The sequence below is a fragment of the Guyanagaster necrorhizus genome (assembly GCF_019112545.1).
Source record: "Guyanagaster necrorhizus MCA 3950 unplaced genomic scaffold BT62scaffold_7, whole genome shotgun sequence".
Lineage (NCBI taxonomy): Eukaryota > Fungi > Basidiomycota > Agaricomycetes > Agaricales > Physalacriaceae > Guyanagaster > Guyanagaster necrorhizus.
This window is the reverse complement of record NW_025064886.1, coordinates 265,606-279,628: the sequence shown is the minus strand read 5'-3', so window position 1 is coordinate 279,628 and position 14,023 is coordinate 265,606. Positions and strand designations below refer to the sequence as shown.

General features: G+C 48.0%; 5 protein-coding genes across 5 annotated transcripts; 3 read left to right on the top strand and 2 right to left on the bottom strand.

Moving 5' to 3' along the window:
• Nucleotides 1-359: 359 nt before the first annotated feature.
• Nucleotides 360-2,203, bottom strand: BT62DRAFT_992508 (mitochondrial pyruvate dehydrogenase). The gene is made up of 7 exons (XM_043190342.1): nucleotides 2,070-2,203; nucleotides 1,939-2,016; nucleotides 1,765-1,880; nucleotides 1,455-1,708; nucleotides 1,167-1,405; nucleotides 623-1,116; nucleotides 360-572 (listed from the first exon to the last, which is right to left on the bottom strand). The coding sequence occupies exons 1-7, from the start codon at nucleotides 2,143-2,145 to the stop codon at nucleotides 462-464; spliced, it is 1,368 nt and encodes a 455-aa protein (XP_043041925.1). The 5' UTR covers nucleotides 2,146-2,203; the 3' UTR covers nucleotides 360-461.
• Nucleotides 2,204-4,956: 2,753 nt separating this feature from the next.
• Nucleotides 4,957-7,476, top strand: BT62DRAFT_1003140 (uncharacterized protein; the record flags this gene model as incomplete). The annotated part of the gene is made up of 9 exons (XM_043176905.1): nucleotides 4,957-5,022; nucleotides 5,115-5,241; nucleotides 5,289-5,501; nucleotides 6,334-6,403; nucleotides 6,456-6,612; nucleotides 6,797-7,128; nucleotides 7,197-7,326; nucleotides 7,364-7,389; nucleotides 7,443-7,476. The coding sequence occupies 9 exons, from the start codon at nucleotides 4,957-4,959 to the stop codon at nucleotides 7,474-7,476; spliced, it is 1,155 nt and encodes a 384-aa protein (XP_043041924.1).
• Nucleotides 7,477-7,600: 124 nt separating this feature from the next.
• BT62DRAFT_705545 (uncharacterized protein) lies at nucleotides 7,601-8,669 on the bottom strand. Its single transcript, XM_043181953.1, has 2 exons — nucleotides 7,744-8,669; nucleotides 7,601-7,689 (listed from the first exon to the last, which is right to left on the bottom strand). The coding sequence occupies exons 1-2, from the start codon at nucleotides 8,512-8,514 to the stop codon at nucleotides 7,684-7,686; spliced, it is 777 nt and encodes a 258-aa protein (XP_043041923.1). The 5' UTR covers nucleotides 8,515-8,669; the 3' UTR covers nucleotides 7,601-7,683.
• A 463-nt stretch (nucleotides 8,670-9,132) lies between these two features.
• Nucleotides 9,133-10,491, top strand: BT62DRAFT_929516 (ribosomal protein L10e). Its single transcript, XM_043185733.1, has 5 exons — nucleotides 9,133-9,188; nucleotides 9,357-9,446; nucleotides 9,499-9,737; nucleotides 9,785-10,030; nucleotides 10,087-10,491. The coding sequence occupies exons 2-5, from the start codon at nucleotides 9,357-9,359 to the stop codon at nucleotides 10,160-10,162; spliced, it is 651 nt and encodes a 216-aa protein (XP_043041922.1). The 5' UTR covers nucleotides 9,133-9,188; the 3' UTR covers nucleotides 10,163-10,491.
• A 10-nt stretch (nucleotides 10,492-10,501) lies between these two features.
• BT62DRAFT_705415 (uncharacterized protein) lies at nucleotides 10,502-12,537 on the top strand. Its single transcript, XM_043181952.1, has 3 exons — nucleotides 10,502-10,787; nucleotides 10,838-12,222; nucleotides 12,272-12,537. Exons 1-3 carry the CDS (start codon nucleotides 10,540-10,542, stop codon nucleotides 12,505-12,507), a joined length of 1,869 nt encoding a protein of 622 aa, XP_043041921.1. The 5' UTR covers nucleotides 10,502-10,539; the 3' UTR covers nucleotides 12,508-12,537.
• Nucleotides 12,538-14,023: the final 1,486 nt, after the last annotated feature.

The following is a 14,023-nucleotide window of genomic DNA, read 5'->3' as shown; positions in this document are numbered from 1 at the left end:
TAGTTCACCAGACTAGGTCTGATGCGGTCACGCATGAGAGGCTTATCTACTTGTTTTTTTTCAGCTCGTGTCACCTCGACGCACAAATATTCTGACATGCGGCTAGCTACATAAGCAACCTGGACTTCAGTATCCCCTTAGATGTGTCCATGCGAGAGATAAGTAGGATCTTATGTAAATGTTTTTATGGCTGTTGTGTCACTCCGAATCTTTTCTTCAGGAACGAAAGGGGACCGTGACCAAGAGTCGAGAGACGCAGTCCCAAGACCCGCATAAGTGAGAAGGGTGAGAAGGATAAGGAATGCTATGTCTTCAATCTAATTTCGTTCAAAGCTCTGGAACTTAGAATACCAATTTTCCGTGTTTTTCGAAGTAGGTTATAGATATATTAGTAAGAGTACATTTCGGTGGGCTATTAATCAGAAGTCGTCCTATGCGGTAGATGATCAGATGCAACACATCTAGGGTAGCGGCTCTCGACTGCTCGACAACCGATTGAGGTGAATATACACATCTGTCCCAAATCCGTCCATGGCTATTAGTCGGAGGTCTCCACCAAAGTATCGCGCGTACTACCACAAGAGACATGAGCCGGTACTCAAAGCAAACAGAAACAACTCACCAATCTTGATAACGGCAGCCCGTAACCGAATCCTGCCATAGGAGCCTTGAAATCGCTCGCGTTGAAATCTTCAGACACGCCTTGACCTTCCATTGTCGTATACATGTACGTCCATATTAATGGTATGGCACTTCGGGGTATGCCACCGCCTTCATCGCTAATTTTTATGGTGATATCTTCCGTGCCCTCCACTACCACTACCTTTATAGGCGGATAACCGTTTTCCGCATCAACACCGAATCGTTCCACAACCGCACGCAGAGAGTTCTTCAAGAGCTCGAAGACAATATGTGAAAGATGGCCAGGGACATAAGGGAAGCAAAGGTCGGGAGGACAAATGAGTTGAACGGGAGGCCCTTTAAACATCGCATAATGTTCTTCACATACGAACCGCGCGTTCTCAATGGCTTCTTGTACGATGTCGTGGACGTTAGCATTGGTGCAAATTATCCCGACATAGTCATCGTGCGACTGTTCGCTGTTCAACGCGATATCTGAACCATATCATAAGTGAGTGCGCATATTGCATAGAAGAAAAACGTACGCTGTCCGATCAAGAAGCGGATGCCAATCCGTGATAGATAAAACCGATCCAGCCACGCTTGAACGTCCAACCCAATGTTTCTTTCTCCTTTGCTACGTTTCCACTCAAGAACACCTTGTGCCACAGTTGTTACAGTGGGGTCGTGGCGACTCTTTATCGCCTCCAGAGCTTTAGTGAAGCGCGCATTATAGTCCCGTACTTGAGGCGGCCAATCAATGTTGTCGGTATTGGCATAGTACCTAACATGTGTATTGCAGAAGGAATAGACCAGGAAGGAAAGGTGTTCACCTTCTCTCCATAGGAACCCTCAGCTTCAGCTTATTGAACCCATTGCCACCGTTTCCGTTCGAATTCATCAAGGCTTGCGATCCACCATTGTAACTTTTGTGCAGATGAGGATTATTGGCATAGTCTTCTACTAATTGCGCCAACGATGGGTTCGGAACAGGTTCAGGAAGAGTTGAGAGTTTGTCATCACGCGTTCCAATCAAAGCGCGTCGAATATCTTGTGGAAGAACGATTTGCGGGAACGTTATGAGTTCCTAGCCGATACTTGGCTGTGAGGGATAGGTGGAATAACTATATACCCATAACTCACTTCGAATGACTGCGCATACCAGTTCTTCACCTTCTTTATTGAAGGCATAGCGCTGAGGTTATGTGGCAATTCGTCAAGTTCTTTGACACGGTGAGCCAAACGAACGGGAAGCTCCTCTGTGTAGCACACGATCGTGAATCACATTTCTCCCGAGTAAAACAGAAGATGTCGTACCCGCAAGAAACTGGCTAGCTTTCAGTAGAGTTCCTTGGCTAGGATTCTTTCCAAAGAGGACCATTTGCTGTAGAGACACTGCAGCAACAAGCGTGAACACCGAGGATCCTCGAAAAACATGACCAACTCACCACCGGTCTGCGGAAAGCTAGCAAAATGGTGGATCTTGTCCCATAGGCTGGGGGTTATGCGAAACATCGAACTCATGGTACATCCAGGCAGTGGAGGTGAAGGTGACGGCGGTGGAAGATGAACGGATGAGGACTCCGGGGTACCCCAGATTCACATGCCCCTATATCACGTGCTCCATTAGCCTGGGCCAGATTACAGCTTTGCCGGCCTGTATGAACAATGACCCACATCCTTTCTATCAGCGTCCTTTACTTGCAACTATCCTACAGATCGATTTTTCCTTTCTATGTATTTCCATGTTTCATTACAAACGGGGGCCCGTTAGTCTTTCGTCCGTATGTTTCCGGATGCAGGCCAAGACAAATTCCCCACCACATCCAGACTTACCCCCACACCCACCGGGGTATCATTGAGACCCGGCTGTGCCGTTTTCGACCTTGATTGACATCCCCAAGAATTTTTCGACTCTTCGACATGCTTTGTCTGGTACATCTAGGGATCCTTGCTTCCACTACGGTTGGTTTGGACAGAAATACTCAGTCGTATTTGCTACCGAGTTGGCGAAATGAATAGCTGGCGTATGTCACGCCTGGGCCCGCAGATCCGCCATATCGATCCATGCTGACTTGAACCTGCTGCTCAGACAGTTGAGGCGATCTACACAGTGTTAATACTTACAAGGCAGAAACCTGAAGTACACCATTGTAGTCTGTTAATCATTGGGTGACTTCCTGCAGCATTTAGAAACACAGACCATTTTCTAAATCCATCAAAGTCCCAATTTGAAATCATTTAGAATTTATATTTCTAAACCGTAAACCAATTTAGGTCTGGAAGCACAAACAGCAATCAGTGAGGGTTAACTGAGGCAAAAACGAGAGACAAAGGTGAGATAGGTATTACTTTCCTTCAATCCTTTCAATACGGGTGACTTCCCGCAGCGTTTAGAAACCTAAATTCTAAATCAGAGATGCCGAGCGATGCCGATCAATCTCGATCTCTATTTGGACCTATTAGTTTCCGAGGCGTCTTCTTCCACTCACGTCACCTCCCAGGTACCTATCACTGTCCTGCCGTGCCTGTCTTCATTTTTGATGCGTTAATCATAAGAACTAGACAAGTAACTTGTCTTATTAGTCCATAGAACTTATTTTTACCCCTTTTTTCCCAATGAAGTGCCACAATTCCAGTCCAAAGCTCATTTTTGCTCTGCTAGCCTTGTATCCATGTATTGAATCTTCGGTGGACCTAAAAAGATCCTGAAAAGTGTCTATATGGCTACTTCCCAGCTGTTTTCTTGAGAACCGGCCATTTTTTTCCATCCCGGCTGCTGTCTTTTTCATACCCGACGCAGGTAACTTTCTGAAATTCATGGTAGTAACAAACTTGTAAGGCAGTCCGCTTCAGATACCTATCGAGGCCTATAAAGTCCAGGATTGAAGGAAAGTAATACCTATCTCACTTTTGTCTCTCGTTTTTGCCTCAGTTAACCCTCACTGATTGCTGTTTGTGCTTCCAGACCTAAATTGGTTTACGGTTTAGAAATATAAATTCTAAATGATTTCAAATTGGGACTTTGATGGATTTAGAAAATGGTCTGTGTTTCTAAATGCTGTGGGAAGTCACCCACTTAAGGACGTTTTCAATTCACGGAGAACTCGGATTTTTAGCGGGCGCCGGTCCACATGGCAAGTCACTTCGCCGTGATTCGCCATCAACACCAATGGTGGATCCCGACGTTAACCTTTATGCTTACATCGTCACAAGCTGAGCTTAGACTCGTTGGGACAATACTTGTTCTTGATGATATATCGGCAGCTTTCATATCCTGAGAGCTGCAGAGACCCAAAAAAGTGACTGTTCGTGTCCGATGTGGACACTGGTGCAGGGTGACTGACAGAAAAGCGAAGGGGGCAATGGATAGATCCTTCAATTGTGTTAGAGGATGTATAGCTCAAAATATGCCCTGAAGTCAGCATATTTACACAACGCTGGACCCCCCCCTTTCCCCCACGTCAGTTTAAATGCCAACAAAATCCATCTTGAGAAATGCAGAACACCGGAACCCGACTGCCATCATAGTAGTCAGCATCAGAGGCCAGTTCCGCTCAAGTCGTACCCACATCTAACAGTCTTTCATTGTTCGATAGCTCACTGAGAGCACCTGTATGGCAACCGCTCGCACGTACTTAAATATAGCCAGATGTTCCAGGAAGTCTGCAGCTGTACTTCGGTGTTCATGGGGAGTTGACATTCTTTCCTTGGAGTCGGCAAGCCAAGAAATATCTTTAGATGCATTTCTTTCTGTGAGGATTCTCCAAATCGGCCCCCGAGGTTACCTGCTTGGCAACATAGCCTGACCACTCCATGAAGCGCGCACTGATAAAAAATGATCGAGGCCTTATGGGTGCCACCAGGTCGAGGCCACACTTTCTGGCAGTACCTCTCATGTCAACGCATGGCGTTCATCAATCTGTCACATCGGTTCGAGCGGCATGGCATGTGCAAGAAAAATGCCTGTAGATACCAAGCCCTTGAGTACTTGAGGGGATGGCGTTTGTGTTCGAATTAATAAGATCGCGCTAAATCTAGCCCACCAAAGATGTATCTGATCTCTATCTGAACCCAGGATATGAGCATTTGTGCCAAGAAGAAATGCTGCGTTCAAACCCTTTCCCTCGATTCAGAAACCCGACAATATTTCGTGCAGGTACGACATCTTCCGACTTTACGAAATGACAGTTATGGTGATGGTCAGTCTGGAGGGCTATCCTAGAATATTTCCTTCTTCTTTTCATTTTCCATCACCACTGGCCATTCGATCCGACTATAAAGCGAGTGTGTCCTCTCTGAATACATATCCTCAAGCTAGGATGCCCTTTGATCATGAATGGCTTACTAGCGTCTTGCGCCATCGCCCTCCTCTCCTTGGATGTTGTCTCTGCCATGCAGGTAGGCTATTCCATTAGACACTTCTCCACTGTCAGGTTCGACGTTGATCTTTTGCCCTCAGAATACCTACTCAGTGAATCTTCTCCTCTAAGGATACGACGAAGCGCTTTTATACAACTAGCGCCGTGAAAATGGAGAATGCTATCACCATGTTGAATTACCAATTTAAGTCTGACACGGCTTTCATTTTGGTTCCCAAGCTTCCGGCACGATACTATTGTATTGCGCATATCATCCCATCATAGCCGATCATTGCTACCCCACAGATGTAAAGGAGCGCAACAACGCGATTCAGAACTTAGGTATCAAGACGAGGGTGTCGTTGGGTACATCGGTGTCGTGCTGCAGCGTCCCATTCTACAGATTGTATAATTACGGTGCGCGATCATTTTTACACCGTGAATGCAAACGAGAGAAAACCGCGGCCCAGACTGAAGGGTGGGTATTGCCGGATGCTATGTCCTTCCCGTTTGACTGCAGTACGTCGAATCCATCTGGTTAGAGTATTTACTGTTTACTGTTGACCTGCATCACAGGTGATGGTAGTTCCTTGTAGACCGTGATTAAGTACATGACATCCGAATCTTTCTATTTCTATCAGTTTCGCCTGCGGAGAGGGTGAGATAACATGAACATCACAATTCACATGATTTCCACAGTGCTTTGTGAGTATTCAAGGACTGGTTCGACGAATACAGGTGTAGTATGCACCAAGGAGAAACATATGTGACCTCAGGCGCTTCCAGAACTCGATCATCCGTGTGTGTTATGTTCGTCAAGTTTTGCTTTGAAGTGCTGGCTCACGGGTCGCTGAGGCTCTGTCATTATATTATTCTTCAGTGAGAGCACATCACCCGCATGGGCCATTGGGATCAGTTCGGAGATGTGTGTAAGCAATAAAAACGTATGTAGATGTCAAGTCCATGCGCGCATAAGGTACTAACGGTGTTCGCTTAAAAATAGCGCTAAATCCGTCTGACCACTGAGCCTCTATCTGACCGAGGACAGGACATGAGCATACTATACGGAAGACGAAATCCTAGCAGGCTTTCGCTTCATCTTTCAACTTTACGCCGGCTTGACAGTTCTTCTAGAATTCTCAAGATTCTACTAAGTAGTACGGCTTAAGCACGCAAGTTTATACTGGCTCTGCTTACAAAACGGAGACTACTATCAACCAACTCTAACATTGAGTCCGAAGGTGACCCTGACTTTATCTTGAGTCTTCGAGCTCCCGGAGCTGCATTCTTTGCATTGAACATAGGTAGTGGAGATGTATTGGCCTCGCAGCAACTCAGTTTCGTCTCCCAGGCTTGGTTCTCTCACGGTTCATCTGGCTTGCTTATAGGAAGGCATTTGTCCTGGGAGGACCGGGCTTCCAGTCAGCTTTTCGAATGTTATGTTGGATTACTAGCTGAATGATGCCTTCCCAGGATAGTCAATTCCTATCTGGAAACGGCGCTCAATAAACGAAGAGAGACCTCAGGGTTTGGCTGGGTGCTACATACTTTTTTAATATTCACCCGGGACAAGTCTGGCAGGGACAGTGTTTCGTCTTTTGAACATACAGACACTCGAGGTATGAAGGACGTTCGTCCAAGATCCAAAAATCAGGTCAAAGTCAAGTAGTTCATCAATATCGGACAGAAAACACAACAATCTCAGTCCGGTCAGCACATAAACTTAACATTCCTACTGTACCTTGACAGACCTTCCATTCCTTTCGAGACATGTTCCGAGGGCATAATTTGCATCTTCGCTCATGTTCTAGCAGTGGTCGGCGGTCCCACAATTCACAAAGTACATAAACCAGGATAGGTTTTTCGCGAAATGTATCTTATCGCCTATCGTCGCCAGCGGTTGGAAGCTCGAAGGGGACGCTGCTCGCATCTACGACTTCGGAACTCCCGGTACCACCCCGTTTTATCTCATGTACTCACCTACCGCCGTCGATCACTTTTGCACCACCGACGAAGCTCAACGGAACAACTTAATCAACAGACCTGGGTTCAACGACGACGATATCGGTGGGTGCATTTACCCTTCAACTTCTCAACTCTGCGGTGGCAGCGTTTCGTTCTGGTACCGCATGTATCAGCCGACTACGTATGATCATTTCTATACTACCAATGTGGAGAAGCACATTGCTGAATGTTCTTCCTACTTAATTGCAGTAATCAGCGTCATCTTCGTAAATCCACGTTGACCAATGTTATTTCCAGCAGGTGTTTCCGAGCTGTCCTGCAGGCTCTCTGCAATTATCACATTGTCTGGTTTTGTACCATGGATTTCCACTGCCCAAAGGTGAGTTGTTTCCAAAACCTGATCGTCTCTCTTGAAGAGCGCAACAACAAATGAAGAAATTCGGTTCGTGATACAAAAGTACAGTACAGACAAAACTATAGGTCGAAGCAATACAGACAATCGAATATCAATGTCGAAGAGATCGATTAAATATGATAGAGCGGCTGCCACCGGGATTGGCATAGGGAGCATAGATGGGCATAGATGGCATAAACAGCATAAATGGCATACTGGTGGCAACTGGCTCAGAGGAAGATCAATACAAGGTGGCGCAAGAAAGATGAAGCAAATTTAAAAAATCCACAAGAATCGAAAGTAATAATTCAGCGCAGAAGAGATGCGTGGTGCTCGGCGGGCTTACATCTTTAAAAGTACATCAGTTTCAACGAGGAGATGAGTATGAGAACGATCACTCACAACACAGACTCCGAGCTGTTTCTTGTCGTAAGGGCATCGGCATTCTTCAAGGATCCATCGACGATTCATGCGTGAAACGAGAAGCCTGGACTCTTTGGCGACCTCGTCCTCTTCGGGATCCTCGTCCTCGTCTTGGATCTCAACATCACCAGAGGTAGCGAAGGACTTCTGTCGCCTCGGCTTCGAAAGTTGTTCCACTTTCTGAGGGCGTCCATGTGACGCGGTTGGTGAGCGGGCGGGACGCGTCTGAGTTGAAGGCAGCTTGGACGGAGCAGAGCCCGCTGAGGTAGCTCGAAGAACACTGGGGTCGTTTCCTACGCCCTGTGGATTAGGTACAGACTTGAATCGAAGCAAGACACCTGCAGTCTTGACGAACTTGTGCGCCGTGGAGTCGCTTCTCTGACGTCTAAGTCTGTCGACGACCGGCGAAGGCAGAGAAGGTGAAGGGGGTCTGTTGACGTCTGAGGGACGCCTGAGGCGGAGGAAAGTGGGAGTGGTAGCTGCAGAGCGGATGCTCATGGACCTCTTGGCCTTGATCATGAACTTGTTGGATACCACCGTCGCATTGCGTTCCTTGAGCGACGCGACCATTATCTCCTCTGAAGAGCCGGACCTGGAGCGCAGGGAGAAATCCCGGGCATACGATTTGCGCGAGATCAGAGAGTCGGCGTAGGTAGCGTCGTTGGAACCAGCGTTGGAGTAGGTCGTCAACTGGACAGCAACAGGCGACATGATGTTCTGAACAATAAGCTCGAACAAACAAGTAGGCATTATGTCTGTGGATTATATAGGCCAGGATGTTGTGTGTTCGGGTTTGGTCATTGACTTCATCTCTTTGTCCGGGGAAATGTCGCGTGGTGGCAACTATTGTTCGCATGCTTCGACAGTATCTTTGCTGTATCATGCTACGCTTTCAAGCTTTCAATTTCGCCTCGAAGACCCCAATTTCAGATCCTACATTTCGTGGAAGCTTCGATTCAGAAAAGACAAGCCTTGGATGAAAATCCTGAAAGAATTGGCACCGTTGTGACAGTCGGAGATCCGAGTGTATATCAAGAGGCCCGGGAAGAGGAGTCACTAGTCAAACAGGCCAGGTTTTGCAGTAAACAGAAGCACAAGCACTATGGGGTCCTTGTGTGTATTCGTAGTAGTGTATACCGTAAGCACGCGAGAAAGTATAAGAATATCCCAATGTCAAGGTCAGTCTGTCGGCCACAAAATGTGCAATAAAAGACATCACCAGCCCATGGCAGAGTGAACTAGTCGTCCGGGGTTTGATAGATCCGAATGCGGGTGGCTGTGGAAAACTCCGATTGAAGGTCCGAACTCCGACTCGCATCACCAATCAGTTTTGCGACGACATTACTCATCCAGCCTGTAGGCATAAAAGGGCGGCTGCACGCTCATCTATCCACCCCCATCAACCGACAGACTCGAAATCCAAGGTAAGCGCTGTTCCTCTGCGTTCTGGCTGAAAATTGCATGTGGATGGAGGCTGGGAAGGTTGGATTCGGTTGGGCCAACTTTGGATGACGCAAATTGGGACGGTCGCTCGCATATCTGGTGGAGCTCGTTGGACGGCTGAATGCTAATGACAAGATTATATTTCACAGATGGGTCGTCGACCAGCTCGCTGCTACCGCTACTGCAAGAACAAGCCATACCCCAAGTCTAGGTACAATCGTGGTGTCCCGGATCCGAAGGTATATCTAATGACTCTCCCGCCCATGAGCTGTGTTACTTAGACTTGTTCAGATCCGTATTTTCGACCTCGGCAGGAAGCGTGCCTCCGTTGATGACTTTCCCTTCTGCTGCCACCTCGTCTCCGATGAATATGAACAGCTCTCCTCGGAAGCCTTGGAAGCCGCCCGTATTTGTGCCAATAAGTACGTCACCAAGACCAGCGGAAAGGATTCTTTTCATCTCCGTGTCCGCGTGCACCCCTTCCATGTCATTCGGATTAACAAGATGTTGAGCTGTGCTGGTGCCGATCGGTGCGTGCTTTTGCTGTGGTCTCGTTTGGTGTACTAAGAGTCTCTAGACTCCAAACTGGCATGCGTGGTGCTTGGGGTAAGCCCTATGGCACTGTTGCCCGGGTCAACATCGGCCAGATCATTCTGTCCATCCGGTGCAAGGACGCTAATGCGCCTGTCATTATGGAAGCACTTCGCCGTGCTCGGTACAAGTTCCCTGGCCGCCAGAAGATCATTGTTTCTAAGAAGTGGGGTTTTACTAATGTCGACAAGGCCGATTACCTGAAGCTCAAGGCGGACAAGAAGGTGTTGCAGTGAGTGTCACCTATTCTTACGTCTATAGGAAGCTGTTCTGATGCGAATTGTTCAGGGATGGTGCCTATGTACAGTTCATCAGGCCTAAGGGCCCTCTTGAGCAGAACCTGAAGAACCAGTTGAGGGCGTAAGTCTAGATGTATATGTACGTGCATACGCTAGTTCGGAGGTAATCCAGTACCTATTCCATTTTGCATTTCTTCGCCTGCTACTTGCCCTTATATTCACTGATCCATCTATCTACACATGGATGGTCTCAGGGGAAAGGGGGCATATATTAATTTAAAGTGTAGTTAAGCTATATGTTTTCTGACATTGACGAGTTGAACGCGTCTTTGTTTTGGCCACCTATACACATTTAACTGCATTTCGAATTGGACGCAAAAAATAACAGGTTTTGATTTCGATTTTGATTTCAGAGCTTACCTAATTATAATATGATTTTCTGATATCATCATTTCCTGGCTTGTCTTTCCACGACCACCGGACCGACGTCGGCAGTCTCAAAATGGACAATGTCTACAGACGCGACCAGTTCGTCAGGGAGGCGCAGTACCATCGAGAGATGTACGACTCAATGACCTCTATCTCCTCATTTTCCTCCAGGCCTCCGATTACTATCCAGGTACCTCAATTTATGTATACAGGTCCACCAACCTTAGCGCCGGGCGGAGGTGCTGAGGTCTTGGCTCCAGGAATGCTCAGTGAAGGTTCGTGGATGGAGAACAACGGGTTCAGCAGCGCCGCGCTATCTTCGTATGTCATTCTTCCTATGGAGTGGGCGCTGACACTTATTGTTACACAAGGTACTCGACATTGAAGAATTACAACACGGTTCTGGCGCCCCAAGACAAGGTCGAGGACATGCAGCGGGAGTCGCGTTTTGCACCGTTTGACTTTCCATCCTCGTCGTCGATGACCTCGCCAGCATCAATACCTGTGGCCAGTCCCCAGGCTTCATTAGCGCAGCCGCCGCCTATGGCCATGGTTATGCCAGTCTCGTCCCATACCTCACCCGTAACATTCACATCAGTCCCAAGCGCACCTTCAGCCCTTGGCCTTCCTGTTTACTCTACCTCAGGTTTCGATATTCTCTCTGTACTCGCCCGTGTTGCTACTCGGCCAAACCCCACTGTCACGCTAGGCCCAGTTGACCTTGCATCATCTTTCGTTGTTGTTGACGTTCGGCGGCATGACCATCCCATTGTATATTGCTCTCCAACATTTTGCCAGTTGACAGGATACCCGGAGCGGGAGATTCTAGGGAGGAATTGCCGTTTTTTGCAAAGCCCTGACGGTCGCGTCAGAAGGGGCGAACAACGACAGTATACGAGTAATGAAGCCGTTGCTCATCTTAAGAAGAGCCTTGGCGCAGATAAGGAGTGCCAGACGTCTATTGTCAATTACCGCAAGGGTGGAGGAGCATTTATCAACCTTGTGACTGTCATTCCCATCCGTGGAGGCGTCAACGATGCACACGGCGACGAGGACGAGGTTGTGTACCACGTAGGCTTCCAGGTAGATCTGACAGAGCAGCCGAATGCTATTTTGGAGAAGCTCAAGGATGGGTCTTATATTGTCAACTATCCCCCTTCACCCATGCTACATCCCCCTGGCGATCTCCAAACTCTATGTATGGGATCGGCCAAAAAGAACTTCATACCACCACTAGTTATGTCCTCACATCTAAAGTCTATCCTTCAATCGGCCTCTGAATCAAATAACGAGAAGGCAGAAGACGGAAATTCTAACCATCCTCTCTCCCTTTCTCTTCTTTCACATCTACCTGACTTCTTTCTCGTCGTCTCGCTCAAGGGGGCGTTCCTTTATGTGGCTCCTGCGGTGCAGCATGTACTCGGGTACGCTGCCGAGGAGCTAATAGGAAAGGCTCTCGGCGACATATGCCATGCAGCAGATGTCGTTCCGCTGATGAGAGAACTGAAGGAGAGCTCCTCGTGGGCTACGCCATCGCATGGTCAAGGTGATTCGAGCAAGTTTGCAGATTCAGACGGGAAACCCAAGACAGTTGACCTACTCTTCCGAGCGCAGACTAAGGCTGGCGTGTATGTCTGGATGGAATGCCGTGGAAGACTATATGTCGAGCCGGGGAAGGGGAGAAAAGCCATCGTACTTTGCGCGAGGTCGAGAGCAATGGCGTCGTTAACTCTATCCTCTGCCTCATCTCTAGACGGTCTGTGGGGTACGATGAACAGTGACGGCGTTGTTCTTATGGTTGGCAGTGGTCATTCGCGAGGCCGGCGGCTCAGATTGCGAGACGAATGGGGCTGGTCAGAAGCTGAGCTCGTCGGGAAACCTCTCGCTGCTGTCTTGGAAGGCATCGACAGTATGTTCTATCGTAGTGGAGGAAGGGGCAGAGGTAGGGCTCGGACCAAGGATGGGCGGAGTATCGACGTGCAATTCTCTCTCTACGGTACTGGCAGCTCACCCGGTGCTGGGGTGGGCGAACCTCCATTGATATTCCAGATCATACCTCTGCCTTCAGCTGCAGTCGTCACGAATTACGGAACTGCTTATGCTAGTGCGTCAGGTGCCGGGCCTCCCATGGCCTCCAATTCTGCCGGTCCTCCGGGTGCTGTGACACTCTTTGCTGACCTCGATACCTCGCGTGCTTCAAGTTGGCAATACGAATTGCAGCAATTGCGGTTTGCAAACCAACGTTTGACGGAAGAAATTCGTGGGCTAGAGGAGGAGCGAGACACAAATATGGCCTCGCCGACTCGGAGTTCATTCACATCGAGCTCTTGCTCGTCTCCTTACCCGTCGACTGGGGGATCGTTCAGCAACTCCTTTGTGCAGTATACGAATGCTGAGGGATATTCTGCCACGAGGCCCCCCATGAGCTCGGGAATGTTCTATTCGCCTGATGGGGGGTACCTACAACCCAATGCAGGATATTCGAATTTCCAGTGGCCAACGGCTATGTATCCTGGTACAAAGCGATCATGGGATGATCCGTCTTAAAAGGTACTGAGGTCTTTGTAGGTTCTATATTCTTGGACTTGAACGCCACAGTTAGACTTGACATGTGCTTTGTAACGTCCCTGAAGCCAGAAGAACCTACATCCACGAACGTACAGCTATACATACTACTATACACGATGTATTATTTTTGTGTTTGCTTTCTTGTCGTTTTCGTTGTCGCTCTCCAATGTATTTATATCACCGCTGACTACTACACCTTATTACTCCCACACTTATCTCACTGGAAATGATTAATAGGTTCGGGTAATGCCACCTATATCCTGTAGCTAATCGAACTGTATGGAATGAACTTCCTTTGACAATCAGGAGGGATGAAAAGATGTTTGACCGCTTATCAGATAGATGTCATAGAGTAAGTTTCGCCACTGGTCTTGCGGTAAAATTTGAGGGACATAATGATATATCGTCCGGGACACAATCGATTTGTGGGCTAGTTTCAAAGCTGAAATTAAAGTCTGCTTGATCGATGTTCGCGGCATGTCTTGCTTGAATAGCAAACGTTAGAATGCGGGATCTATATAAAGGAAGACTGCGAGCCCAATGTCCAGATCTTAATCGTGTGTTTGGATAGGAATATGGGCGCGGAAAGGTGCCGGTCTATAATGACAAGTCAGGGCCCATCGATGGAAGAACAACTGGGCGGTGCCCAATAATAGATGGATAAAGATGGTCCCCAGGGTAGCGAGACAAGACGTGAGAGTTTTCCAGGGCCAAATCCCCGGTTCCATCAGTCGAGCACCTTGATTTGACCTTTGTAGCCTCAAACCTAGAGCAACGAAATTGTTATGTAAATTGAAACACAACTGCTCTTCGTGCTCTCCGATAATCAGACTCGGATGTTAAGGTGGATAGACTAATTATGACCTGATCTTTGGTGCATCCACGTTGACCGACGAGGCCAAGAGGAGGCCGGGAGGAGGTCGGGTACATAGCCGTCGATATGGTTACAGGTCAAGTTTTATCTTCATCCCTTAAGGAGATCTCGGTTT

What these genes read in the sequence shown, in the direction of transcription:
- BT62DRAFT_705545 (XM_043181953.1), bottom strand. Translation starts at nt 8,514, where the DNA reads ATGCCTACTTGTTTGTTCGAGCTTATTGTTCAGAACATCATGTCGCCT.
- BT62DRAFT_705415 (XM_043181952.1), top strand. Translation starts at nt 10,540, where the DNA reads ATGGACAATGTCTACAGACGCGACCAGTTCGTCAGGGAGGCGCAGTAC. An exon ending in AGCAGCGCCGCGCTATCTTC is followed by an intron (nt 10,788 to 10,837) that starts GTATGTCATTCT and finishes TTGTTACACAAG; the next exon opens with GTACTCGACATTGAAGAATT. An exon ending in CTCTGCCTCATCTCTAGACG is followed by an intron (nt 12,223 to 12,271) that starts GTCTGTGGGGTA and finishes TATGGTTGGCAG; the next exon opens with TGGTCATTCGCGAGGCCGGC.
- BT62DRAFT_929516 (XM_043185733.1), top strand. Translation starts at nt 9,357, where the DNA reads ATGGGTCGTCGACCAGCTCGCTGCTACCGCTACTGCAAGAACAAGCCA. An exon ending in AGCTGTGCTGGTGCCGATCG is followed by an intron (nt 9,738 to 9,784) that starts GTGCGTGCTTTT and finishes AAGAGTCTCTAG; the next exon opens with ACTCCAAACTGGCATGCGTG. An exon ending in GCGGACAAGAAGGTGTTGCA is followed by an intron (nt 10,031 to 10,086) that starts GTGAGTGTCACC and finishes CGAATTGTTCAG; the next exon opens with GGATGGTGCCTATGTACAGT.
- BT62DRAFT_992508 (XM_043190342.1), bottom strand. Translation starts at nt 2,145, where the DNA reads ATGAGTTCGATGTTTCGCATAACCCCCAGCCTATGGGACAAGATCCAC. An exon ending in AGCTAGCCAGTTTCTTGCGG is followed by an intron (nt 1,881 to 1,938) that starts GTACGACATCTT and finishes TGTGCTACACAG; the next exon opens with AGGAGCTTCCCGTTCGTTTG. An exon ending in GGCTGCCGTTATCAAGATTG is followed by an intron (nt 573 to 622) that starts GTGAGTTGTTTC and finishes CTCTTGTGGTAG; the next exon opens with TACGCGCGATACTTTGGTGG.